This window comes from Ahaetulla prasina, chromosome 4 (genome assembly GCF_028640845.1).
Source record: "Ahaetulla prasina isolate Xishuangbanna chromosome 4, ASM2864084v1, whole genome shotgun sequence".
NCBI classification, from domain to species: domain Eukaryota; kingdom Metazoa; phylum Chordata; class Lepidosauria; order Squamata; family Colubridae; genus Ahaetulla; species Ahaetulla prasina.
This window is the reverse complement of record NC_080542.1, coordinates 56,269,128-56,296,985: the sequence shown is the minus strand read 5'-3', so window position 1 is coordinate 56,296,985 and position 27,858 is coordinate 56,269,128. Positions and strand designations below refer to the sequence as shown.

The window sequence follows — 27,858 nt, the reverse complement described above, 5'->3', positions numbered from 1 at the left end:
TCAGTAAGGTGCACTTAAGTCAATGTTAAAAGTTTCAAAACACTTGCCTGTAACAGAGGAAGATGAGAGATCAATATGTGAAGATCCAGGATATATCTGCAACCTATGCCGCAAAATTCTATTGACCGCCATGTGGAGTGATACTTCACTTTCAGTATTGGAGAAAAAGATCAGCACCACTTGAGCCAACACTCCACTTGTGTTAGGACTGAAAGACAACCATATAATTAATCCCAGGTGATCAGTGTGCTTATGTGATTACCATTAGATTTTATAATAATGCAACTAGAAGAAGGAAAAAAGGTAAAATGTAATACATTAAATGAGTGTTAATAGCAATATTAACAAATAGTAAATTTACAATTAGCAATATTTGTTATATTTGTTAACTTCTTAACTTTAGTCAACATGCTGATATATTCACAAGGTCCACATTTAAATATTTAATTTCTGAATAAATGCCCTCATGGCAAAATGTCCTGAGTTTAATTCCATCTTATTATATGGAGACAACCATGCAGTTTCTTGATAACAGTATGGAAATAGTTTCTATCAACACCTTCTGAGACGTTTTCTGGATTCTTAGTTTAATGTACAGTTCTTAACTCACATTATATAATGATATAAAATAATTTTAAAGAAGCTGTAAAGTAAATGAGCATTTGCTGTTTTGGGCTAAAAATATATATCTCTGGTACGTTCCATGAAAGGACACGTGTATGAAGAACTACCTATTTCCAGTTTTAAGACCGTTTGCAGTACAGACACTTTCTCTATATTATAGAGGAAATCTTATTATCAGTTACAGTAGTACATAAAAATGTACTTTAAAAAAATGCCATTCTTCAAAAATGTACACCTGCACTGGTCAATTCATGATATTAAAATACCAGGGTATCTTTTTTCAAGCTTTGAATATTTTGGAACAAATAATTTAAAAGCCATCTCCACTGGTTTATTTCCAACTGCATCTATTGAGTATTATCCAAACTATGAAGGTAATAAACACTTACTGAAAATCTAGTTAGCCAAAGTCATGAGTCTAACAGCTTATAACTGATTGTTATATTATTCTTTAATAACTATATATTGATTCCCAAGAAAATCACCTAATCTAAATTACTAAATTCTCAGCTGCACAAAGAACTCTGTGATAGATTGAAAGACAAAAGGGATAATAGGTATTCTTGGCAGAATAGCCCAAACCTGCAAAGATGAAGTCTGGAAAGGTAAGGCTCAGAATGAAGTAAGATTTGCAAGAAATGTCAAAAATAATTTTAAAAAATCTTTCTTTCAACATATAGAAAAAAGTCAAAGAAACCATCAGTCCACTAATGGGAGAAGATGGCAAGGAAGAAATGGACAATAGACAAAACAGAGCTGCTTAATTCATTATTTGCATGTCTTCACGCAAAAAGATAATACAACCCAGCCTACCAAAAGAAAAAAAAGAATGGTAAAACACAGACTAGGAATACAGATTAACATAAGCAAGACAATAGTAAGTGAACACCTGTCTACTCTAGATGAGTTCAGATCACCTGACAGATTACATCCCAGAGTTCTGAAGGAACTGGAAGACATGATCTCCAAATCATTGAGCCACATCCTTCAAAGTTCTTAGGGCAGTGGGAAACTATCAGAGAACTGGAAGGAACTGCTATGGGTCCTATCTTTAAAAAAAAAATGTGGGGGGGGGGGGTTCAGGAAACTACAGACCAATTAGCGGGCTATCATTACCTGAAAAGATCCTGGAAAAGATAATCAAGCAACAGATCTGTAGACTCCTAGAAGCAAGCAAAGTTATAAGAAGCCAGCAGATTTGTCAAAAACAAATCTTATTGCAGTCCTTGACAAAGTGTTTAGGAAATGCTGGTGGATCAGAAAATGCTATGATTATACTTCGATTTCAATAAATTATTTGAAAAAGTAAACCACAACCTACTTCTTGGTAAGCTAGAAAAATGTGAAGATAGACAGCATCACCACCAGATGAATTTGTAACTGGCTGACAAACCACACTCAATATATAGTCTTTAATGGAACTACATCTATTTGGCAGGAAGTAAGCAGTGGAGTATCCCAACTCATCAACTTTGCAGACAATACTAAGCTGATAGAAACAACTAATGCCCCAGAAGATAGGCTCAAGATCCAGATGGATCTCGATAGACTTCTCTTCTACATTTGTCATTTCTATTTTGTTACCATTGTCAAATGCAAAGGGAATTAAAACAAAAGCTGCTTTCATGTGCTGTTGAGATCCTTCGCTGATAGTTAACTTGTATACGTTCCTGCATAAGCAAAATCCACAAAAGTTCTGTGCTTTTTCCTTGTTCAAAAACATTTGCAACTTTAAACCTAATCCTACAGCTTTCTTTGCAAGATTTTTCAGAAATTGCTGTATAAAAAAAAGAAATCAAGGCATTTGCCAGAGACAGGCAAATTATGGCAGTTTATGCAAAGAACACCACAGCTTATAAACAGATTAGTTTTAAATGTAGAGTGGTACATTTTAATATAACATAGTTTTATAACTCAATTAAGTCTTTGATGACTTAAGGACACATCATCAAATAATAATAGTTGGTTTGGATATGATATATTAACAAAATTATGATTATGGAAACCTTGGTGCTCTCAGATCTTATTTGTTTTCTTGCAGAAGTTTCATTACCCAATTGATTATATCATCAGTTTTGATCATGTTTACCCAGCTATACTAGGCTACATCAACACTAATCATGTTACCTAGTTGGATAATAAAACGTCTACAAGCAAACAACCAAACTCAGAAAGCATAAAGACTCCATAGTTCAACCCTGAGCTACAAAAATTTTCTTTTATTGAAAATTACAATTAACGCAAGGTCTTTTTAAACAAATCTTTTGACAATTTTAACTACTTAGAGAGCAAGAATAAATACTATAAACATATATAGACATGCATTTGTTAACATATTTTGTATTTTTCAATGCTTGAATAAAGAGTTGTCATTTTACAGCACATTTGGCTACTTTAGGAATTCCTAGATAGATACTGGCAGGAAAGTAACATCTTTAAATTTCTATATAAATATGTTTGTGTATGTATAGATGTATGTATCTATATGTATATACAGTATGTATAGGTATGTAGGTAAATGTGTGTGTGTGTGTGTGTATGTATGTGTGTATATATATATATATATATTTGTATATTTGGTATGTATATTTGGTATGTTCGGGTCTTTTCCCATGTAAGATTGGAAGTATTTAGGCAACGTTTCGATGAGATGTCACTCATCATCTTCAGGCTTTGGCTTTGTTCTTATTGAAATGTTGCCTAAATACTTCCAATCTTACACGGGAAAAGACCGGAACATACCAAAACCTGCATACGTATATCTTCAGGCTGGTGTATTTGGGGATGGATGACAAACAAAATAAATACATAAAGATGGAATGATTCCAACAGATCATATTAAGTTACCAAAGGGAAATGAAAAATTATATCACACATCAAGAAGAAAATTATGGTAAGGCATGTAGAAAATATGTACCTTGAACAAGCTGCATACATACACATAAGTACACAAATTGTTTTAGAAAAGTGAACTTGAAGTTTCTGGCATGTCTCTGAGTAATGGTTTTACATACCTCACTTTGATAAGCCGTGAGCCTCTATATTTATGTCTTAAAACAGAATTGTGAAATGTCTCATACATCTGTTGGGGGAAAAAAGTGGTTTGAACAAAGAAAGCTTGGATTCAGCCAAGGAATGTAAATAAGTAAAAACTTACCAGTTGCATATAGAATTGCTAAATATGGCAAACCAACAGCAAATATTAAAAGTAAAATAATAATAACAAAATTAGAATAAGGATCTGAATGCATGCCATGCAATACCTGTATCATTACTTTTGCTTCAAATAATTTCAATGGCATGGGGATATATTGCTCCCCCTTGGAATAAAAATAAGTAGGTATAGTATTGGTGTTTCTTTTTGCTATATGTGCCTCATAGTCTAAATGGACATTTCTCCACCTGGATGAATGGAACATAATTCCTAAATAATTGAAATGCTCTATTTTGTTATCATTAATTTATCTTATTATCATTAATGGTCCCATCATGCTCTTTCATTCCACTGGCAAAGGACAACATCTATGTTTTGAAGCAGACAGATCAGAAGTGTATGTGGCTTTAAGCCAGTGGTGGGATTCAGCCAATTCTCACCACTTCGGGAGAACCGGTTGTTAACTTTCTGAGCAGTTTGGCAAATTGATTTTTGGAAGAAATCATTAGGGCAGAGAACCGGTTGTTAAATTACTTGAATCCCACCACTGCTTTAAGCAATTATATGACTGCCAGCTTCCAAGACATCTACTAAAGAAAGAAATCAAATAATTTTATTTTTTAGATAGAAAATTCCTTTATATTATATGTGTACAACATTCCATTTCCTTTTATGACTCCAACAAATCAATAATATTCTAACTCCAACAGAGAAAGAAAAAGAAATAGCAAAACCATTTTCCATTAAATGATAGAACTTTTTGTCTTTTTCAGCAAATTAATTGCTCAACAACCCAGAACAGTATGAACAAGTTAAAAGAAGTTATTTCATAGTTGAACCAGCTTAAATTCCCAAGGGCAGCAGACGCCTTGCCTTCTTCAAAATTCATGCCTTTTACTCCCCATCTGACTGTAAGACAAAGATCAAGCAGTATATAGTACAGTATTGCTGCATAGCTGACAGACTTTAAAAAACCTATTTTAAAGAAGTCTCATTCTCACTATTCTTTACAATTGTATTATAGTACAACTTTAATAATAATATTAAAGTTATTATCTTTATTTTAAAAAATAATGATGATGATCAGGATGAATTAAACCCCACATATGATTGTTATCAGTCTTTGAACTTTAAGATATTTGGAAATTTGAAGATTTTGCAAAATGGTTTCATGTCACTGGTTTTAAAATAAATTGTATCACAGCTGAAAGCTGAGAAAGGTATTTCTTTTTTCATGAAAAATATGTCAATAGAGGATTGTAAAAAAGGTCCCTGATTAGATTATGTAAGTTTAATTCTATTTATTCTAGATAAAAAATTAAATTCAATTAAACATTAAATTCCCCATATGGATAAAGTTAATTAAAGGAGGCGTCCCTGAGGATTTTACTCAGCTAGTTGTAGCCCACTACAGGGAGTAGTGCTCATCTTTGTTTCAAGAGCTATTGAACCAGCACTGTCTGAAGATGTTTCCAAGGTCATGTGGCCAGCATGACATTATTATTTTTTTTTTATTTATTTATTTATTTATTTATTTATTTATTTATTTATTTATTTATTTAGATTTTTATACCGCCCTTCTCCCGAAGGACTCAGGGCGGTGTACAGCCAGATTATAAAACAATACAATATACAAATTAAAACAGAGACTTAAAATAACATATTCCATAAATGGCCGAAAATTTAAAACCATCAAATTTAAAACCCATATAATTCATAAATAATACCCCAATTAAAATTATTTAGAATTTAAAAAATTTAGGCCAGTCCCGCTTGAATAAATAAATGCGTTTTCAATTCACGGCGAAAGGTCCGAAGGTCAGGTAATTGACGCAAACCAGGGGGAAGTTCGTTCCAGAGGGTAGGTGCTCCAACAGAGAAGGTCCTTCCCCTGGGGGCCGCCAGCCGACATTGCTTGGCGGACGGCACCCTGAGAAGACCCTCTCTGTGTGAGCGTACGGGTCGGTGGGAGGCATAAGGTAACAGCAGGCAGTCCCGTAAGTACCTGGGCCCTAAGCCATGGAGCGCTTTAAAGGTGGTAACCAAAACCTTAAAGCGCACCCGAAAGACCACAGGTAGCCAGTGCAGACTGCGCAGGAGCGGTGTTACACGGGAGCAGCGTGTGGCTCCCTCGATCACCCGCACAGCTGCATTCTGAACTAACTGAAGCCTCCGAGTGCACTTCAAGGGTAGCCTCATGTAGAGAGCATTGCAATAATCCAAACGAGAAGTGACAAGAGCTTGAGTGACCGTGCATAAGGCATCCTGGTCAAGGAAGGGGCACAACTGGTGGACCAAGTGCACCTGGTAAAAAGCTCTTCTGGAGATGGCCGCCAAATGGTCTTCAAACGACAGCCGTCCATCCAGGAGAACACCCAAGTTGCGCACCCTTTCCGTTGGGGCCAATGGCTCGCCCCCAACAGTCAGCTGCGGTTGCAGCTGACTGTACTGGGGTGCCGGCATCCACAGCCACTCCGTCTTGGAGGGATTGAGCTTGAGTCTTTTTCTCCCCATCCAGACCTGTACGGCTTCCAGGCACCAGGACAGTACTTCGACAGCTTTGTTGGGGTGGCCCGGGGTGGAAAAGTACAGCTGCGTATCGTCAGCGTACAGCTGGTAACTCACCCCAAAGCCACTGATGACCTCGCCCAACGTCTTCATATAGATGTTGAACAGGAGAGGCAAGGGGATCGACCCCTGAGGCACCCCACAAGTAAGGCGCCGCGCGGTCAATCTCTGCCCTCCTGTCAACACTTTTGGTATCAAAAGCCGCTGAGAGATCTAATAGGACCAGGGCAGAGGAACAACCCGTATCCCTGGCCCTCCAGAGGTCATCCACCAACGCGACCAAAGCTGTCTCCGTACTACATCCGGACCGGAAGCCGGACTGGAACGGGTCTAGATAGACAGCTTCATCTAGGTACCGGGGAAGCTGCCATGCCACCACACTCTCCACAACCTTCGCCACAAAGCGAAGGTTGGAGACTGGATGATAATTTCCCAAAATAGCTGGGTCCAGGGAAGGTCTCTTTCAAGGCAGCGGGGAAAACCCCTTCCAACAATAAGCATTTATAATTCCCCAGAGCCAGCCTCGTGTCACCTCCTGAGTGGCCAGCACCAGCCAGGAGGGACACGGGTCCAGTAAACATGTAGTGGCATGTAACCTCCCCAGTAGCCTGTCCACGTCCTCGAGAGCCACAGAATCAAACTCATCATAACCACTAAACTCCTCGGCACGTCCCTGCAAGGGGTCATCCTGCCCCTTCTGATGAAGGAGAGGGCGGGTCACCCGAAACAGGGCGGCCGGGCGGTTATCTGCCAACGCAGTGAGGGTGGAAACGTAAGAACATTTTGCCTCCCTCAGTGCCACTAGGTAGGTCTTTGAAAAAGACCTAAGTAGTGTCCGATCAGCCTCGGAACAGCTGGACCTCCAGGTACTCTCTAGGCGTCTTCTCCGGCGTTTCATCTCTCTCAGCTCCTCAGAGAACCAAGGGGCCAATTGAGATCTACACCGGGTCAGAGGCCGCAAAGGCATGACACGGTCCAAAGCCCCAGCCCCTTGCTTCCGCCATATCTGCCCCTCCCACTTACTGTACAGATGGAACGACCCTCAACACCTGGAACACACCCCTCCCCTCCCGCCCTCGGACCAGATGGAAGAACACCGCGAACAAGCCCAGGGACTGGACATTCCCTTCCCGACGGGTTTCTCCCCCCACCCGTCTCTTCCCTCCTCCCCTTAAAAGACCCTTTTTAAAAAACCTATTTAAAAACCCCCAGAGGTTCTTCTTCATCGCATGCCACCTCTCCGGGTCCCAAGACCCCTCGTTAAGGCAGGCCCTCAATAACACGGAGGGCCATTCCTGCGAGGCGGGGGAACAGTCACAGTCGAAGAAGTTCAGTAGGTGAATATTTCATGAAGAGTTATAAATAATAGCAGGAAAAAAGGACATCCCTGGTCGGTACAATTGCAATTGGTCATACACCATCCCCACCGTCTGCTATATCCCTCATATAACAGAGGGATCCCGCAGGTCCATATTAATTAGGCCAAGCCTCGCAGAAACACCATTGAGGATCAGGCTACCAGTGGGCCGCTGGTAGTAATTGCGGTCCGGTACGCCATGGATGATATCCCGGCCTATGGTCAGAGCCGGGACAGTCAAGAACCAGGCCAGTAAAACAGCCGGTAATCGGACTAATAAAGATGGAAATTCGGCTGATGGATTCCGCCCGCTAATGCCGCCGATGACAAATGCGGCAAAAAAAATTTGCCCGCCAATGCGGTCCATGACTAATTCTGAAGCCGCCCATAATTGATGCCGCCAATGCCGAAGGCAGGAAAGAAGGATTTCTAGCTACCGATGTCATACGCGGCCAGAAGTCAGCTGGAACCAAATTCCGCCTGCCAGAGCCTCTAGTGTCCAACGCTGTTGGTATCAATGCTGCTGATGACAGATGCGGCAAACAGTCCAGCCGCCGATATCGTGCGCGGCTAATAAGCAGCAATCCGGCCCAGCCATTTTCAGCAGACGCCGTTCTGCGCCCCCCAAAATGGCTGCCACCATCCGCCATCCGCTACCCATGTCGTGGGCGGTCAGTAGGCCGCTGGTATCAATGCCGCTGATGACAGATGCGGCAAACAATCCAGCCGCCGATGTCGTGCGCGGCTAGTAGGCCTAGTAGGCCGCTGGTATCAAAGCCGCTGATGACAAATGCAGCAAACGATCCAGCCGCCGATGTTGTACGCGGCTAATAGGCAGCAGTCGATGTCGATGGTATCACTGGTATAAATGCCGCTGATGACAGACGCGGCAAACAATCCAGCCGCCGATGTCGTGCGCGGCTAATAAGCAGCAATCTGGCCCAGCCATTTTCAGCAGACGCCGTTCTGCGCCCCCCAAAATGGCTGCCGCCATCCGCCATCCGCTACCCATCCGTGACTCCAGCCCCGTTCCCGGCAACCGAGGATCCAACGAGGCCCAAAGGCCTCCCTTCGGTTGCCGGAATGATGGAATCCAGGGCGGAGGACTCAGGAAGCTCGGCGGTCGACGTCTATGGCATCTCGGCCCAGGAAAACCCTGCCCGCCGTCAGCATGAAAGTCAGAACGTGCATGCGTAGAAGAAGCATGTTTTGGAGCATTGTTTCCTCCCTACCAAAGTGGTACCTATTTATCTATTTGCATTTGCATGCTTTAGAACTGCTAAGTGGACCTCACCCTGATGTGCAGTGCTTGGGTCTCAAACCTGGACTGTTGGCTTTCCAGCCGACAAGCCCAGCATCTAAACTGCTGAGCCATCACAAGGCCTTACAGCTGAAAACAAGTCTTTAGCTAATTTTCTTTCAGTATTTTTTATAAATGAGTAAACAGATACTATTTTGAAAGAATGAAACTTCATGCTAAACCAAGTGCAAGGGGACAAAACTCTAAGGAATAAAAAGCTAAAAAAAAAAAGAATCTAAACAAGCATACATAAGACTATGTTTAGGATCCTTAATATTAATAGAAATTAATTAAGGAATAATTATATTCTATTTTTTTCAATGGATAAAGTGTGGTCTCAACCATTTCTATTCTTGAGAATATACTATGTATAATTCTCCTTATCAGCAGACATGATCGGGGTGTTATTCAGCAGGTTCTGACAGGTTCTGGAGAACCGGTAGTGGAAATTTTGAGTAGTTTGGATAACCGGCAAATACCACTTCTGGCTGGTCCCATAGTGAGGTGGGAATGGAGATTTTAAAACATCCTTCCCCCAGGAGTAGTGAGGGAATGGAGATTTTGCAGTATCTTTCCCCTGCCACGCCCACCAAGCCACGCCCACAGAACTGGTAGTTAAAAAATTTGAATTCCACCACTGGACATGATACAGTACCTTTTTACCTGTTTTTGACAATGCATTAATTTTTCATTTAAGATGTAATCACATGTGTAGCAATTCCGTTGTTTGAATGCTATCTCTGTTCTCCCAAACTATGCCTCTGTTGTTTAGAGTTATTTTTAAAAACTGATCATAAATGCTTTATATAATTTTGTTCTTTAATAGTAGTAAAATATTTAGAAATAATATATAAAAACATAATCTTGATCACGAACACAAGAAAAAAATGTTCCCTCAAGGACATGTTAGAAAAATGTATGTATTTGTTCAAATTTTGTATGTAGGTTGCAGCCTACTTTAAGCTGAAATGAAAATCGCTTCATACTTTCCTGTTCCACCATAAAATCCTAAAATTTACTTTAGGACAGAAGAAGTCGATAGTGATAATGGGTGCTTCCCAAAATAATGCCATTAAAAGGGATCTTCATTAACAGAGATAGAAACATTTTAAGAACTTCTGCATCTGCTCTTAATTTCACATGTTAGAGAAATAATGGATAGGATCATCCAAGGCAGTTTAGAACCCCCCTATGAAAAAAGAGTGTTGAAGGTGACTTTAGGAAAAACTGAGGAACATGAAATATTATTGTTCATGCATCCTGGCTAATTAGAAAAAACAAAATTCTACAAAGGTTACTACACACGTGCCTAATTGATAATTTAAAATCCCTAAATTGTATTAATCACATCAAGTTGTGTAATATGTCTGGAAAAATGGGAATTCCAGAACATTTCTTTATCCTCATGAAAAAAAACACATGACAATACAGGAACGCACAGTACAGACAGAATATGTAAAACAGACTGATTTCAAGTTGACAAAGGAGTGCAAAAATGCTATATATTTATTTCTTCAACCTATATGCTGAATATATATTAAAGGAAGGTGGAATAGAACAAGATAAACATGGTTTTAAATTGGGGAAAGGAACAGCAATAATCTATGCTACACTGATGATACTACCCTGAGAACAGACAGTGCAAAGGATTCACAAGCTCTAGTAATAAAAATTAAGAATCAAGATGAAAAAATGTAAGCCGCCCTGAGTCTTCGGAGAAGGGCGGGATATAAATGCAAAAAAAAAAAAAAAAAAATTTGTATGTAGGTTGCAGCCTACTTTAAGCTGAAATGAAAATCGCTTCATACTTTCCTGTTCCACCATAAAATCCTAAAATTTACTTTAGGACAGAAGAAGTCGATAGTGATAATGGGTGCTTCCCAAAATAATGCCATTAAAAGGGATCTTCATTAACACAGATAGAAACATTTTAAGAACTTCTGCATCTGCTCTTAATTTCACATGTTAGAGAAATAATGGATAGGATCATCCAAGGCAGTTTAGAACCCCCCTATGAAAAAAGAGTGTTGAAGGTGACTTTAGGAAAAACTGAGGAACATGAAATATTATTGTTCATGCATCCTGGCTAATTAGAAAAAACAAAATTCTACAAAGGTTACTACACACGTGCCTAATTGATAATTTAAAATCCCTTAATTAATCACATCAAGTTGTGTAATATGTCTGGAAAAATGGGAATTCCAGAACATTTCTTTATCCTCATGAAAAAAAACACATGACAATACAGGAACGCACAGTACAGACAGAATATGTAAAACAGACTGATTTCAAGTTGACAAAGGAGTGCAAAAATGCTATATATTTATTTATTCAACCTATATGCTGAATATATATTAAAGGAAGGTGGAATAGAACAAGATAAACATGGTTTTAAATTGGGGAAAGGAACAGCAATAATCTATGCTACACTGATGATACTACCCTGAGAACAGACAGTGCAAAGGATTCACAAGCTCTAGTAATAAAAATTAAGAATCAAGATGAAAAAATGTAAGCCGCCCTGAGTCTTCGGAGAAGGGCGGGATATAAATGAAAAAAAAAAAATTTAAATATAAAGAAGACCAAGCTAATTACAAGAGGTAGAACAACCAGCCTTAGAATCAGCAATGAAAATACTGAAGTAATGAATAACCTCTGTCTTTCAGGATCAACAGTTAAAGAACAAGGAGTGAAGAAATATATTCCAGACTAATACTTGATACAGCAGGCATTAGAAGACTTGAAAGACTAATATCAGATGGATCTTAATGGACTCTATGAAGAGTCAAAATGGAGATTAAATCTTCTATGGTAAAATGGAAGAGGATAATAATAATAATAATAATATCAGAGTTGGAAGGATTCATTACTGGGATTAAACTCATTATGAAATTAGAATCCACTTCTTCTTTTCAGTTGAAATACTCGTCACCATTATCATCATCTTCAACCAAATCTAGAAAGTATATAATAAATAGCTTAACAGTATCTAAAGAGGAAGAAAGGCAAAAAGTACAAAAGGAGATGATGGCAGAAGTGCCCCCATCCTTTATATAATTGTCAAAGAAAAAAAGAGAATTCATTCAACACTTTTCTCATGGTCTATCTTTGTGTCTTGAAAATAAATAAATGAAGAAACAGCTATCAAGCAAAAAACATAACTGCATGGTCCTTTTGCAGTGCAGGACTCTGCAGAAGGTTATAGACCTCATAGTCCTCTTAGAGCTATACAGCTAAATAGCATTATCTAATGTATTAAAACCTGACACAAATAAATCAGTGTGTTATATACACAAAAGAAACAGTGCATTGCTGTGATGAACAGTAACACTCAAATACAATTGGGCTTTCTCACATGAACTAAGGAAAGGGTTTGCAGGCCATTAAACATACACTTAGTACCAAAGCCAAGCTAATTGTAGCCCAAGATAGAAGTCTAATTTCGTAACAGCATGTAACAGCAGAGAGAAGAGATCTACGGTAATTGCCATCACATTTGTAGATACATGTGTACATTTCTAGCCTCATTCTCTCCCTTCTCCCAATGGTTGATGCTACCTTAACATTGGGAGGAGGAATCTTATGCTAATCTCCTATAACACTGGATGTTTACATCAAGTATAGCTTGGAAATGTGCCCCATAATAGACCACTTTCTGTATGCCAGAAATTCTACTCAAAAAACAATAACAATAGTTATAATGATTTCTACATTAATTTATAACAAGGGGTACACTATGGCCAAGTAGGTACTAGTCTATGAGCACCAAAATGTAGGGGCATCAAAAGACCTCTAAAAATGCAATACAAAAGCAAAAAGCAGTAAGTATGCTCTGCGAGCCAGCTCATCCACTCAAGGATTAAATAAAGTTTCTCAGAATTGTTGCTCTATGACAAAAGTGGGGGCTAATCCCATTAGAATTACATATTCATATATTTTAATTACTTTCTAAAGGTTTCAAATCGTTTTAAGAAGTTTTCAGAGTGAAATATTTTGATAAGACCCTTGTGAATATTAATTTTCCCTCACAGTTTCCATACGGATGTCAAAGTTCAGGATCACATATTTTTGTCCAGAAATTTAGCACATTTGCCTTACAGCCAAGTATCAGATTTCTTATTTACCCAGATACACTGGTGATCATCAGGGAAACATGCAGGTAGGCTATCTACCTACTCTACCCACTCACAAATGCAACAAAACCCAAAGGAAATACCACACACACACACACACACACACACAAAGAGAGAGAGAGAGAGAGAAATCCAGGTGAAAACTATGCATATACACACACAGAGGAACATTGAATATATTTTACTTGCCTAAAAAATAATACAACACACTATTTAAAAAAAAAAGCTTTCCACCACTCCCTAGTCTACTAACAGTACTCCTCCCCACACACATGGCTTATAATTTTGTTATTATTGTTTAGGTATCTGGTATTTTTGTAAAGAAATCTCAGAACTACAGCTCTATTGTATAGCTGAGAATAATGTGAGGTTCCATATGAGGTCTACAGACACTCTCAGAATGGCATTGAGGGAGATTTTTTGATATTGTTTTTAGTACAGATGATGTGTTTAAAACCATCTAAAATGAGCAGTTGAAGAAGAGGGTTTGGTGGGTGCCAGAGAAGATGTCATGGGTACAAAAGGGTCCACATGTTGCAGGAGCTCTATTAAGAAAGATTATAGGAAACTGATTTACCCTTGTTGGGTAACATTGAAGATTTTTGATATATCTTAGCATCAATAATCTCAAGAACAAGGTTTTATATTTCAAATGTTCTAAATTTGTACTATTAAGCAGGGGTGAAATGCTCCTGATTCGCACCAGTTCAGGCGAATCGGTAGCAGCGGAGGCGCATAGTTCGGTGAACCGGTAGCAGTGGCAGTGTAAAACTCCACCAACCCGCCCGAATGTCATTACTTCCTGTTTTTAACCAGGAAGTAACCTGTATTTGACCCTCTGTGTATGCACAGAAAGCTTTGTGCATGCACAGACAGTCCAAAATCACATGTAACTTGCACTCGTGGGCTCACTTTGCTCATGCGCAGAGTGCACACTTCCAAACTGGTAGGGAAGGTAAATAGATTTCACCCCTGCTATTAAGTGTCTCAGCTTAAATACTGCAGCTGTGTCTATTTTCCTGACAATCAAGATGTCTTTAGAAAAAAATGAGTCAACATCACAAAAATGGTAAAATGTATAGAAAGATGACGTGGTTGTGTTTTTCTGCCTTTACCAAATTCACACTTGCCATTTATGTAAAGTCTTCAATCATGAAAACCCAAGCAATCATTTGCGTATGGTGGCTAGGATTATTTCCAACTCTGGAGTATTCTTACTTTGGACACCAGCAAGTTAAGGAAAGCATTCCAAGTAGAGTTTAACAAAGCCACATTTCCTTTCTATTACTGAAAACACAAGTTCCTAACAGATGCTACTTTCAGAAAGCCATTCAGAATAAAACTGGCTCCAGCTGTTTAGACATTTCATAATTACCTACATGAAACATTGCTAATATCATAACTAATGTTGTAAAATTTGAACTTGTTAACTACGTTTTTTTTTTAAAAAAAAAGCTTAGTCAGATAATGTTGCATTGTACAATGAGCAGAGTTGTCGCACTTGATTGTGGTGAGTCAAATCTAAAATCTATTGCTTTGACATAAGCAAATTTGAACTAGCAGACTGATAAACCCATCACAATGACATTCTTCAGATTTTTATCTGGTGGAAATTGCTAATATTGTTTGCCTCACAAGGCAAACTAATTAGCCATGTAGGAAAATCTTTCTTTAGAAAGGAGCATATTCAATGTCCCCTCACCATTCTTTAAAAACATAATTACATTTGTCTGAAAAGTGTAACAGAAACTGGAATATGGAAAGCTGGTACTGAATGTCAATGAAGGACAGAGAGGATTAAGCTATCAAAAGCTACTATTTTAGGTGACTAGATATTGTTGGAAAATTACTATGGATGATTCCTAATTTAGTTTCCACCCAACATATAATTCTATAGCCAGATCACAGCAAATCTATACAAGTCAACCAACAACAACAATAAAATAGCTTGATGTTTATTCATTAAATATTAGCAAACATTAAAGTCATTTAAAAGTGGAGAAAGATAGGCATTAACAACAGGAAATAGTTTACCATAGCTATATATCAAAAGACACTCTGAGCCCTTGGAAACAATATGGTTGGTAATTACTACGGACAATCCCTGAGGTTATTTCATTATTGATAATTTCAGACTTAATCTTTTTATCTATAGAATAGAGATGGAAAGTAGGACTCTAGGTGATCCTTCCTCTCTTCTGCACCATGAAAAAATAATAATTTGGTGGGTGAGATTGTATTTTCTCACTGGCCCACTGCCAATATGGGCCACTCAACAATTCTTGAGTGCAAAATTGGTGAGGGAACAACCCTGCAAATGAAAGTCAGATTCTGGTAGGCCAATCCACCAGAGAGTCAGCCAGTGAATTTATTATCCCTTCAGGAATGGAAAGGACAAGAAACAGGGAAATAACCAATTGGGTCTTGAGTCAGACCAGATTGACACAGTCCACCACCTTTGCCAGCCCACAGCCAAATAGACTGGAATTTCTGAAGTTGACATTTGAAAAAAGTAGTAGCAACATAGGAGGCAAGCAGCTTAAATTGTGTTGTGGAATTCCCTGGGGCCTCACTTATGGATACGTAATTATTCCAGCAATTATACTGTTTCTTAAACATGTACTTCTGCATAGCCAAGCTGACGAAAGCATTTCATGCCCTGACAGCTTTAATTATCTTTGTTTATTCCTTTTGAAATCCCAACACATCCTCTCAAAAACCATATGACAAGAATTACAACTTTATTCAAAGGAGTGGCTGAAATAATTTACATGTAAAAATGCCAGCCTTTTAGTATGCTAATAATAGTTGACACATCATAGTGCCAGTATTTTTAATGGTATATAACTATTTCTTAATAAAATGCAGTTCAGAGCATAATATATTACGTTTCAGAAGCCAGAGACAATGCTAGAATTTCAGTGGAATTACAACTCAAAAGTTGAGAGAGAACAATAGGAAGCAACAACTAACTTAGAATACGGCATTTTTAATACTGTATATACAGTGGGTGAAAGAGTGAGTTTGTGTTTGTTTGTCTCTCTGTGTGTGTATGTGGCCAGTGTACATTCATTTGGACCTAAATTTGATCTTCTGTTACATATTTTGAAGGTTCTTCTGCAATTATTTTTATATTTCTTTATTTCATATTTTATCATGCTATAAATGATTTCGTGTGACCAGCACATTCTTTACAAACTGAATCCTCCATACAAAGGCCATATAACTCAGTTTCTTTCTTTCTGAATATTCAGAATTAAATGCATAAGTGTGTTGCATTTTTCTCATCCCTCTCCAGAGGTGGGCTGCAAATTTTTTAACAACTGGTTCTCTGCCCTAATAATTGCTGGGTGTGGTGGATGGGTGTGGCTCGGTGGTCATGTGACTGAGTGGTCATGGACAATTTGATGTCACTCATGTCAAGGGGCGCTTTGCACAGCCTCTCCTTGTCAGCCCAATCTCAACCAGCCTCAATGTATCTAGTTATGTAAAAACATTGTTCACCTTTTTTTGACTTTATTATCTACATCTTCATACTATAGATGTACTTTAATGGTACAGTGAAAAGAGGAAATGGTTCACATGCTTTGCCCAAGAATGTGATAGGCAGGTCAGAAAACATGGTTTTGAGGGGCTTCCACAAAGAAGGGGGGGCAATGTATTTTCCAAAGCAGCAGAAGTCAAAACAAGAAGCAGTGGATGGAAACTGAACAAAGAGAGAAGCAACCTAAAACTAAGGAAAACAATTAACAGTGAGAACAATTAACCAGTGGAACTGCTTGTCTCCAGAAGTGCTTTCTCCTCAGCCTCTCAGCACTGAGAGATGTGGCTCTACTGCTCTCATTTTGTACAAACTATCTGCTGCTGGTGGATACCCACTTATGGGTGGCGTGGGCGGGTCCATCCAGGGCCCAGATGTTCTGCCGCTAGCCTGGCAGCTTGGCTTGAGCCACAGGGCTTTTCTTTAAAAAAAAAATTCCCTATGGAGGGCTACTGAAATGGGAAGCATGCCTCTGCCTGCATAACTAGGGGGAGACTCTCCACCCTGCAAAAACCAATGGTTTGAAAGTGGGTCCTCTGCCACCACCCCCAATTCCCCCGCTGCCTTCCTCAAACATGCCTTGCTGTGTCCCCCCTGCCTGCCACCTTTGGGTGAGTGTGGCAGGCCCCCTCCCCTGGCCTTACCTTCTCAGGCCAGGGGAAGAGTGGCCACATGGGAGGCAGCTGGGAGAGGAGCGGAGATCAGCAAAGGAGGCTCACCAGGCAGAGATCAGCCAGGCCACGTGGGAACCAGACAGTAGCAGCAGCTATGCCATGGGTGTGACTCTAGTCATCAGCCAAGGTGGGCAAAACGTGATAAGGAGTGGGAGGGGAGGGGAGGGGCAGGCATGGCGGGGCAGGGCCAGCCAGTGGCGCGATTTGCCAGTTCACCGAACTGCACAGAATCTTAACAACCGGTTCACCCGAACCGGTCCGAACCACCAGCAGTCCACCTCTGTCCCTCTCACCCACCATTTGCTTAGTCTTGCTTGGTTCCACATGTCCCTGTGATGCCCTCCAATCCCCTACACACACACACACACAGAGAGAGAGAGAGAGAGAGAGAGAGAAAGAGAGAGAGAGAGAGACCATTCAGACTGTATTTTTAAAAAAGCACATCAGAATGACAGTCACAGTTCTTGCTCTATCAAACAATAAGACCAACCAAAAGAACGCTTCGTGTAAAGAGCTTGGATCAGGAGCTGACCATTCAGAAGCTATCTGTCAGCTCTACATATTATTACAGGAGTTTTACATTGCAAAGCAACATGTTCTTTCTCTTCTAAGAGTTATTTACTTTGTCCAGTCCTAACTGATTGCAATTTTAAAAAATATCTGGCTTTCAATTGGTATTACTTTCTTTGGTTCTTACATAAGCAGTATCTAACAGAAAATGCTACTTTTATTAATTTTGGCAATATGAATATTTTTCAGCTTCACCTTGGAAGCATATTTTCCAGATTTTCCAGTAAATTACCGGGAGCAGATTGGCATACCTGGCTAATCATCCTCCTAGCAAGAAACCCAACATTCCTGCACCTCTTTGGCATGATAAGGAGCCAAATAATTATTTTTGCTCTGTTCCAATGTTTACTGGTGAAAATTTCGCTTCTGCTTCTCCTTCCAAGCAGTAATCTCTGGGTCAAAGCCCATATTGCCATTTTGGTCCAACTAAAGTTGTGACCAACACATTTTTCCACAAAGAATAGAGCAAGATTGATATCCCAGATAGCATTCCATTCATGACAAGCAATTATTATAACCCCACACAGCAGCAGTTTATAGGAAAATAAACTGGGCAAAGATTATGCTTAACAGAGAATTCATTAATGAAATGTCCATTTGTTTCCTAACAGCTAGAGACAGATTTGCAGTGCAAGAAGCATGGGAAGTGGCTTCTTCAAGATCAGCTTAAGACACCCCCACATCAGAATTCTCATCAGTTTGAAAGTAGCTCCAGACCTTTGTGATCTTACAACATGGGCAGAATTTGAGAGTTGAGTTACTTTGTTGCTGGCTCAGTTATTGTGAGTTATTGTTGTTTCTTTAAATGCTTGGAAAAGTTGCACTTTTGAGCTGTTCAGTTTTCCTGTTGTCAGGAATTCTTGTTTCATCCTTTCCCTCATTGAACCTTGGTTGAGAATATTTCTCCAGGGAACTCCTCTTTCAAGGCAGCTGATTTTTTTATAAAAATGTAGCTAACTGATCAGAACTAAAAAGAAGGAGGAAAATGACAGACTCTTTGAACAATAGCTATTATGAGAAATCCCTGTTGCAAAAATGCCAATATATTGTCCTTTAGGCTTTTTACTGGGTTTTTAATACAGGTAGTCCTTGACTTACAACCGATTGCTCAGTGACCATCGAAGTTACAATGGATCTACATAGGACCTAGATTCGAAGTTTCCATGGACACCCTCTCCCATAGTCCTGTCATTGCATTTTGGGCACTTGGCAACCAGCCTACATTTAAAGTCCAGCTTTCGACCCGGGTATAGCACGGAGACGGCTTTGGTCGCGTTGGTTGATGATCTCTGGAGGGCCAGGGATAGGGGTTATTCCTCTGCCCTGGTCCTATTAGACCTCTCAGCGGCTTTTGATACCATCGACCATGGTATCCTGCTGCACCGATTGGAGGGATTGGGAGTGGGAGGCACCATTTATTGGTGGTTCTCCTCCTATCTCTCCGATCGGTCGCAGACGGTGTTGGCAGGGGGGCAGAGGTCGGCCCCGAGGCACCTCACTTGTGGGATGCCACAGGGGTCGATTTTCTCGCCCCTCCTGTTCAACATCTATATGAAGCCGCTGGGTGAGATCATCAGTGGCTTTGGGGTGAGGTACCATCTGTATGCGGATGACACCCAGTTGTACTTTTCCACCCCAGGCCACCCCAATGAAGCTGTCGAAGTGCTGTCCCGGTGTCTGGAAGCCGTACGGGTCTTGATGGGGAGAAACATGCTCAAGCTCAATCCCTCCAAGACGGAGTGGCTGTGGATGCCGGCACCCCGGTACAGTCAGCTGCACCCACAGCAGACTGTTGGGGGTGAGTTATTGGCCCCGATGGAAAGAGTGCGCAACTTGGGCGTTCTCTTGGATGGACGGCTGTCTTTTGAAGATCATTTGACAGCCGTCTCCAGGAGAGCTTTTTACCAGGTTCGCCTGGTCCGCCAGTTGCGTCCCTTCCTAGACCGGGATGCCTTATGCACGGTCACTCGTGCGCTCGTGACATCTCGCTTGGATTACTGCAACGCTCTCTACATGGGGCTCCCCTTGAAGGGCATCCAGAGGCTGTAGTTGGTTCAGAATGCAGCTGCGCGGGTGATTGAGGGAGCCCCTCATGGCTCCCATGTTACACCAATCCTGCGCAGACTGCACTGGCTACCTGTGGTTTTTTGGGTGCGCTTCAAGGTTTTGGTTACCATCTTTAAAGCGCTCCATGGCATAGGGCCGGGTTATTTACGGGACCGCCTACTGCCACCGATTGCCTCCCACCGACCCGTACGCTCTCACAGAGAGGGACTCCTTAGGGTGCCGTCCGCCAGGCAGTGCCGACTGGCGACACCCAGAGGAAGGGCTTTCTCTGTGGGGGCTCCCACCCTCTGGAACGAGCTTCCCCCAGGGCTGCGCCAACTTCCCGACCTCCGAACCTTCCGCCGCGAGCTTAAGACACACAGGGCTAGCCTAGGGTTTTTAGTTTTAAATTTAGTTTTAATGGGGTTTTATATTATTTTAGTGATATTTTAATTTTGGCCTAATTAATAAGTTTTTTAATTGTTGTTTTTACTTGTATTATTCTTATGTTTTATTTGGCTGTACACCGCCCTGAGTCCTTTGGGAGATAGGGCGGTATAAAAATTCGAATAAATATATAAATAAATAAATAAATATAGCCATTTGCATTATCTCACAATCACATATCCACAATTTATGACTTTTTAAACTTCCAGTTTTCAGCAAAAAAAACCATCCTGGACAATGAATTTTTTTTATGACCACAGTTCAACCACTGCAAAAAAGTTCATAAAATTTGGCATGACCATCACAGCTTATGATACTAATTCCAAGGTTAGTTACAATTATATATCAAGCACTACCTGTAGTAACAGAAAAAGTGGCACCCTTGAAGTAGGCAGACTTCCCTATCACCTCAAATGAATATAATGAAATGACCACAAAAATAAACACATTTTGAACTAAAAAATTTAGAACAGGAGCCAGTACCAATTTATTTTTGTTTCCCTTTGATATCATGAAGGTGATAGGACACCCCAGGAACTATGGGCCACTGATTGAATGCTACATTTGCCTTTATTGTCTGATGTCACTCTCTGCTTCTTCCCAGTATTCTGAGAAGTAAAGAAGTAAAAGTAATTACAATATCAGTTTGCAATAAACTGACATTATGGAATTGGACTAGGAACAAAGAGGTGGGGCATGGAAGTTAATCATTAATTAAATTAACCAATAAAATATTTTTATATTTTTAATAGGCTAGATGAATTCAGAAATGCACATTCCTGTGTATAGTTAGAAGCTTTAATCCATCATGGTTTAAATTATCCATCGTTTTCAATTAATATTCTCAGAAAAATCCAAAAATTTCTGGGTTCCAAAACTGTTTTTAAGTGTGAATACAGAGGATTGCTTTGTTGAAAAACCCACAATTATTCATATTTCCATATCACACACAAAGCAATAAATTCACATCTACATCTACAAAGTACCTCAAGCCTACATATTTGAATCCAGAATGAGGACTAGTAAAAATTCAGATACTTACCAGTTTTTCAATCCAATTTCCTAAATCTCTATACTGGTCTGAAGTCTGCCGAGACAAAGCACCATTGTATTGCAAACCAGTGATTTTAAAGTTGCCCTTGTAATATGATAGCTTTTGATCTCTAATACCTAAAAAGTAAGATTTGTGTTAATTAGCAATTCCAACATACTACTCCCAAATATTCCATGTTACTTATTTTTCTTCAATATTCCTATCCTTGGATTCAGAAGACCACATTAGATAGGGCAGAGGAGGCCAGTCCTTTTGCCTAGAAGGCAGGGGAAATATTAAAGCAAATCTCATATTAAAAGGAACATGCTGAAGGAAAGGAAGATGAAGGACTTAACAGAATCCAAGCATGATGAAAGAAAGTACTGAAGAGGATAATTCTTACTTCTCTTTTATGCAAAAACTAAAACTGCATATATATTCTTGCTGATGAACATTATCAGGCTTTTGACATTTTATAAATACTGTTTCAAAAATCTAAATGCTTTTAATTTATTTAATTTATTTTTATTTTATTTATTTTGTCAAGCATGTATTTTATGACATACAAGTGTAAACATAATTATAAATACATGTAAAGGATGCCAATAAAAGAAAACATTAGGACAGGGATGGTAGGCATGCTGGTGCGCTTATGCTTTAATGTTTTAATTCTGTAATTGTTTTATCATGCTATTTATTGATATTGTAAGCTGTAAAGAGATGGAAGGCATACAAATTTAATGAATAAATTATATTTCCCTTCATTAGTAGCAATTTAAAAAATATCTAAACTTATGAAATTCCAACATTCTTTCTTTCAAGTAATTGGTAAAGGTAATAAAATTAATGTTTTAACTGATAATTTAGGTAGGCATGATCAGATTTTTGAAAAAATGTTCAGTCAAAATTCAACTAAGATTGGAAAATAATTTAGGTTAAACAATCTTAGGCCAGGTTTCATGATTTAATCTTTCAGGGTGTTTTCAGAAGTTCTTGTCAAAGATAAATGGTGGGTTCAAATAACTGTGAGGTTATTTTCTGTACGTCCCAGGATGTAGGACTATACATTTGCAGAATGTGATCCATTATCTTACACTTTACACACAGGACTGCAGCAAGGAAAAATGTAAGCAAGGATGTCTCTGCAGGCCCATAATAGAAATAGCTGAATCAAATGTTCACTTTCTCCCATGGTTAAGCAAAGATCTATTTTTATTCAGTGTGTGAGGAAAAAATCTTTTGTTCTATTTGGGTAGCAAGAGCATTTGATTGGCTTGGAAAATAAGCCAAGTTATTTCCATATTATAAAATCAGGGAAAGCAGAATTTTAAAATAAAACCAATTACAAATGTGTTGAAAAAGCAGCTCTATAAATTGACCATAAAATGCTTTTTACCATATTGTGAAAAATAAGTCAGGAATCCGATGATGATTGCTGCTGCAATTGTGCTGCCCAAAAGGATAACAAGAATTTTCCATGGTTCAAAATATCTGAATTTTGTGCTTGTTGGCTGTACTCTGGAAAAGTTAAAATAGTATACTTTTAAAAGTTCCCCATGTTTTTCTTCTCATTTCAATATACATCTTACTGAAACATATACAGTATATCAAACAATCTGAAAGTCATAAAAATAAGTTCCTGTGGACTGTTCACATTTTCTTTTATCTTACAGTTTCGTAGTTTTATAGTGATGTTTTTTGGAACCAAGAAACAGCATATGATTATTTGAAACAATCAAAAAAATCAATAAATAAGATGACCTCTATCCCATTATTGTCCCCCAACTAAAAATTTTATCCTGTTGTGAAGATAAAACACTGATAAAAAGACATATAAGCATGGATAGGCAATCTAGCATTATTATTATATAAGATCTTAAATTCCCTGAAGGAGAAACACGTTAATAATTTTATTTATAAACCACCCACCCTTAGACAGGGAAGGCACAAAGAGGTTGGAGAAAAACCAAGATTTGAAGAATGGCAAAAGCTTCAGGGTAGGAAAGGAAAAGAACCAGAATGCCAAAAGCAGCCTAAAGAAATATGCTTGACTGGCTCCAAATAGACCTCCAAATAGTGCTATGAGGATGGATAGGATGGAGAGAAGAAATGGAACGGAAAGGAACCATACATGGCAGGCTAACTAGCATCATGAAAATGAACATTCCTCTTTAGTATTTTACTCTAGAACTCAGTAACAGAAATATTAGTGAACAATCTCTAAATTTTGAATGATGATTCTGGTAACATTTGTTTTGCTATTGCGTTGTTTTTTAATTCACCCTAAATGGAGGATTTTATTTCCTGAGCAATTCAAAATTCATAAGGTCCTAACTCATTAAACACTAAGATTGGATTCATTCAAGCCTCCAAAAGAATAATGCATTTTTGTCCAAAAATGTTGTTTCTATTAAATTCTCTTGAGATTTTCCTGCACTAGATTTGTATCCACCCCCCAAAAAAACCCTTCTCCACTCCATTGTCCCAATGCCATTCTCCTAATTTAAAGAGAAAGATGTGCATACTATCTTTAGGTCTATTAATTTGCTCTTTCCTGGTTGTGATGTAAATGTTAAGCAATTTAGTCCTCTTTTTAAGGGAAAATTTCTTATTTTCAGACATTTTTCTCCTACTATTGTAATTGCTTTGCTCTACATTAGATTTGCTCTGTATGTTAAATTTCTAATTAATGTTTTAGTTAAATTTTATTTGTGATTCAAGAGCAAAATATCACATATATTACTATTTAATTTGTTTAAAAGATTATCTCAGCATATGACTGCAAGACTGACAATTTAAAATACCAACAGTAAAAAAGTAAAAAATTATAACCGTATCAACAAAGCACAAAGGTATTTTGAGTTAAGACTAACTCAAAAACCTCCCAATGTAGAAATCATACAAAAAAAGCTGTTGTATGATCCTAACTCAAGGTTTAGGAGAACAGCCATATCTTTAAAAGACTTTACCTTGATTCATAGTATAAGAAAGGAAAGAGAAACTCTGTTAGAGAGCTCTGCAACAATAAAATTCCAGTAATCTTTGTTGCGCCTGATTCCTGACCTAGTCTACCTCAAAAGACTGATGTGACAATTTCAAAATCAAATTCTCTTACAATGCTGATGTACTCTCAGTATCTGCTGCTTGTTAAAGGAACAGATTTTATGCATTTTTTTTCTTCAGTTAAATAATTGTTAATATTGTTTGTAAAAGCTAAATTTATATTTTTGGTTCATTGGTAGCTTCCCTGAGTGCTAAAACTAAATAGAAGGATAAGATATAAATAAAATAAATAAATCAGCTGACTAGATTATGTGGACAAATCAATTATGAAGTCCTTAATAAGTCCTTAATAAGACTTCATGATTAGGAACATATTTAACATAATGGTCTTTCCTGGTTGTGATGCATCTGTTGCTTGTTCAAAGGAACAGATTTTATGTGTTTTTTCCTCAGTTAAATTGTTTTTTACTGTGTGTAAAAGCTAAATATATATTTTTGGTTCAGTGGTAGCTTCCCTGAGTGCTAAAACTGAATAGAAGGACAGGATAGAAATAAAATAAATAAATCAGCTGACTAGATTATGTGGGCAAATCAATCATGAAGTCCTTAATAACATTAGGAACACATTTAACCTAATGGTCTTTCCTGGTTGTGATGCATCTGTTGCTTGTTCAAAGGAACAGATTTTATGTGTTTTTTCCTCTGTTAAATATTGTTTGTATTGTTTGTAAAAGCTAAATATATATTGTTTAGAATAGAAATCAGTTTTTTTACATAATTCTAAATATATTTATAAATGGGGTAATTGCTATTGCCATACTTTTATGGATTGGAAATTTGAACTTTGATATGTGGCAAGAAGGTGACAAGCAACAAGGAGAAAGCAGATCTACTTAACTCATTTTTTGCATCTGTCTTTACACAAAAGGAAAAAACAATCCAACCTATCAAAAACAACACCACAAAAAAACAGATTAGGAACACAAGTTAAAATAGGGGAAAAAATGGTAAGTGAACACCTGTCTATCCTAGACGAGTTCAAATCACCAGGACCAGATGGATTACACCCCAAGGTTCTGAAGGAACTGGCAGACAAGATCTCAGAACCACTGAACTATATCTTTCAAAGATCCTGGAGCACAGGGGAACTGCCAGAGGACTGGAAAGGAGCTGATGTAGTTCCCATCTTCAAAAAAGGAAAAAAAAACAGATCCAGGAAACTACAGACCTATCAGCCTGACCTCAATACCAGGAAAGATTCTGGAAAAGATTATCAAGCAACGAATCACCGAACACTTAGAAGCAAACAAAGTAATAACCAAAAGCCAACATGGGTTTGTCAAAAACAGATCATGCCAGACTAATCTTTTGCATTCTTTGACAAAGTGACAAAACTAGTAGATCAGAGGAATGTTGTCAATACAATTTACTTGGACTTCAGTAAAGCATTTGATAAAGTAGACCATAACCTACTACTAGATAAAGTAGAAAAATGTGGGTTAGACAGCACCACCACCAGATGGATTCGTAACTGGCTGACCAACTGCACCATCCACATGGAGGGAAGTATGTAGTGGAGTACCTCAAGGATCTGTTTTAGGCCCAGTACTCTTCAACATCTTCATCAATGACTTGGACAAGGGGATAGATGGGGAACTCATCAAATTTGCAGATGACACCAAGCTGGCAGGAATAGCCAACACTCCAGAAGATAGGCTCAAGTTACAGAAAGATCTTGACAGACTTGAACATTGGGCGCTATCTAACAAAATGAAATTCAACAGTGAAAAAAGTAAGGTTCTACATTTAGGCAAAAAAACCCAAAATGCACAGGTACCGTATATGTGGTACCTTGCTCAATAGTAGTAACTATGATAGGGATCTTGGAGTCCTAGTGGACAACCATTTAGATATGAGCCAGCAGTGTGCAGCAGTTGCCAAAAAGCCAACACAGTTCTGGGCTGCATAAACAGAGGGATAGAATCAAGATCATGTGAAGTGTTAATACCACTTTATAATGCTTTGGTAAGGCCACACTTGGAATATTGCATTCAGTTTTGGTCGCCACGATGTAAAAAAGATATGGAGACGCTAGAAAGAGTGCAGAAAAGAGCAACAAAGATGATTAGGGGACTGGAGGCTAAAACATATGAAGAATGGTTGCAGGAACTCGGTATATCTAGTTTAATGAAAAGAAGGACTAGGGGAGACATGATAGCAGTGTTCCAATATCTCAGAGGTTGCCACAGAGAAGAGGGAGTCAAACTATTCTCCAAAGCACCTGAGGGTAGAACAAGAAGCAATGGATGGAAACTGATCAAGGAGAGAAACAACTTTGAACTAAGGAGAAATTTCCTGACAGAACAATTAATAAGTGGAACAACTTGCCTGCAGAAGTTATGAATGCTCCAACACTGGAAGTTTTTAAGAAAATGTTGGATAACCATTTGTCTGAAATGGTGTAGGGTTTCCTGCTTGGGCAGGGGGTTGGACTAGAAGACCTCCAAGGTCCCTTCCAACTCTGTTATTATGAAATTAAGTGTAGTGAGAGAAATAATTTAGTTGAGAATGAAATTTTCCTACTTTATGTCTTTAAAATGTCAAAAATTCCTTTTTTTTTTGGAATACTTACATTAATTGTTAAAGATCTAACCTAATTCCTCTGTAAATCTATTCTTTCTCTTATCATTAGAATGAGAAATTAGTTTCTGGTATAGAAAATAAGGTATAATCTTCCAAACCTGATTCCTTCCAATATGAGTTTCAAATTTATTTATAAGGATGTTCAAATTAACAAATTGTTGTTTGAAAATGTTGCATTCCTATTACACCTGAACAATATATGGTAGGAGAGTGTTTTAATTTGAACAAATGAAAGAGAATGCTCTCACTTTCCTAAATTCCTGGGGATAGTACTATCTCAAAAAAAAAAAATCGTGTTTCCCAAAATATCCTGTGAGAACATATTTGAATGTCTGAGTTTGTATAATAAATGTCCTCAACTGAAAATACATTTAGAGCAATGTTTCTAAATCTTAGCAATTTTTAAGGTGTAAGGATCTCAACTCTCAAAATTCCTCGGCCCCATATATTGGTTGGAAATTTTGTGAACTGAACTCTGCACATCTTAAAACATTGCTAATGTTGGGAAACACTAGTCTAGAGGTTTGTTTAAGAAAAAAAACCACATCAATGCACATCTTCATATTGCATCATATTGTCTGGTTTTAAACAATTGCATGAGATGAGCAAGGGAAGGGTGTGGGGGCCTGCTGTATTTGACAGGTTTCTGTTAGCTACTTTTCCTGCTATGCAACACTTAGTTGCTGCTGTAATTTAGTCATTTTTTCACCCACCCACTAAGGGCCAAATTGGTTCACGTTACACAGCTTTATCAGCTACACCCAT

At 38.5% G+C, this 27,858-nt stretch overlaps 1 protein-coding gene across 1 annotated transcript; it reads right to left on the bottom strand.

The window, feature by feature from the left end:
• LOC131198202 (transmembrane protease serine 11B-like protein) lies at positions 1-27,858 on the bottom strand. Its single transcript, XM_058182700.1, has 5 exons — positions 27,836-27,858; positions 22,844-22,965; positions 21,457-21,584; positions 3,639-3,706; positions 1-208 (listed from the first exon to the last, which is right to left on the bottom strand). The coding sequence occupies exons 1-5, from the start codon at positions 27,856-27,858 to the stop codon at positions 1-3; spliced, it is 549 nt and encodes a 182-aa protein (XP_058038683.1).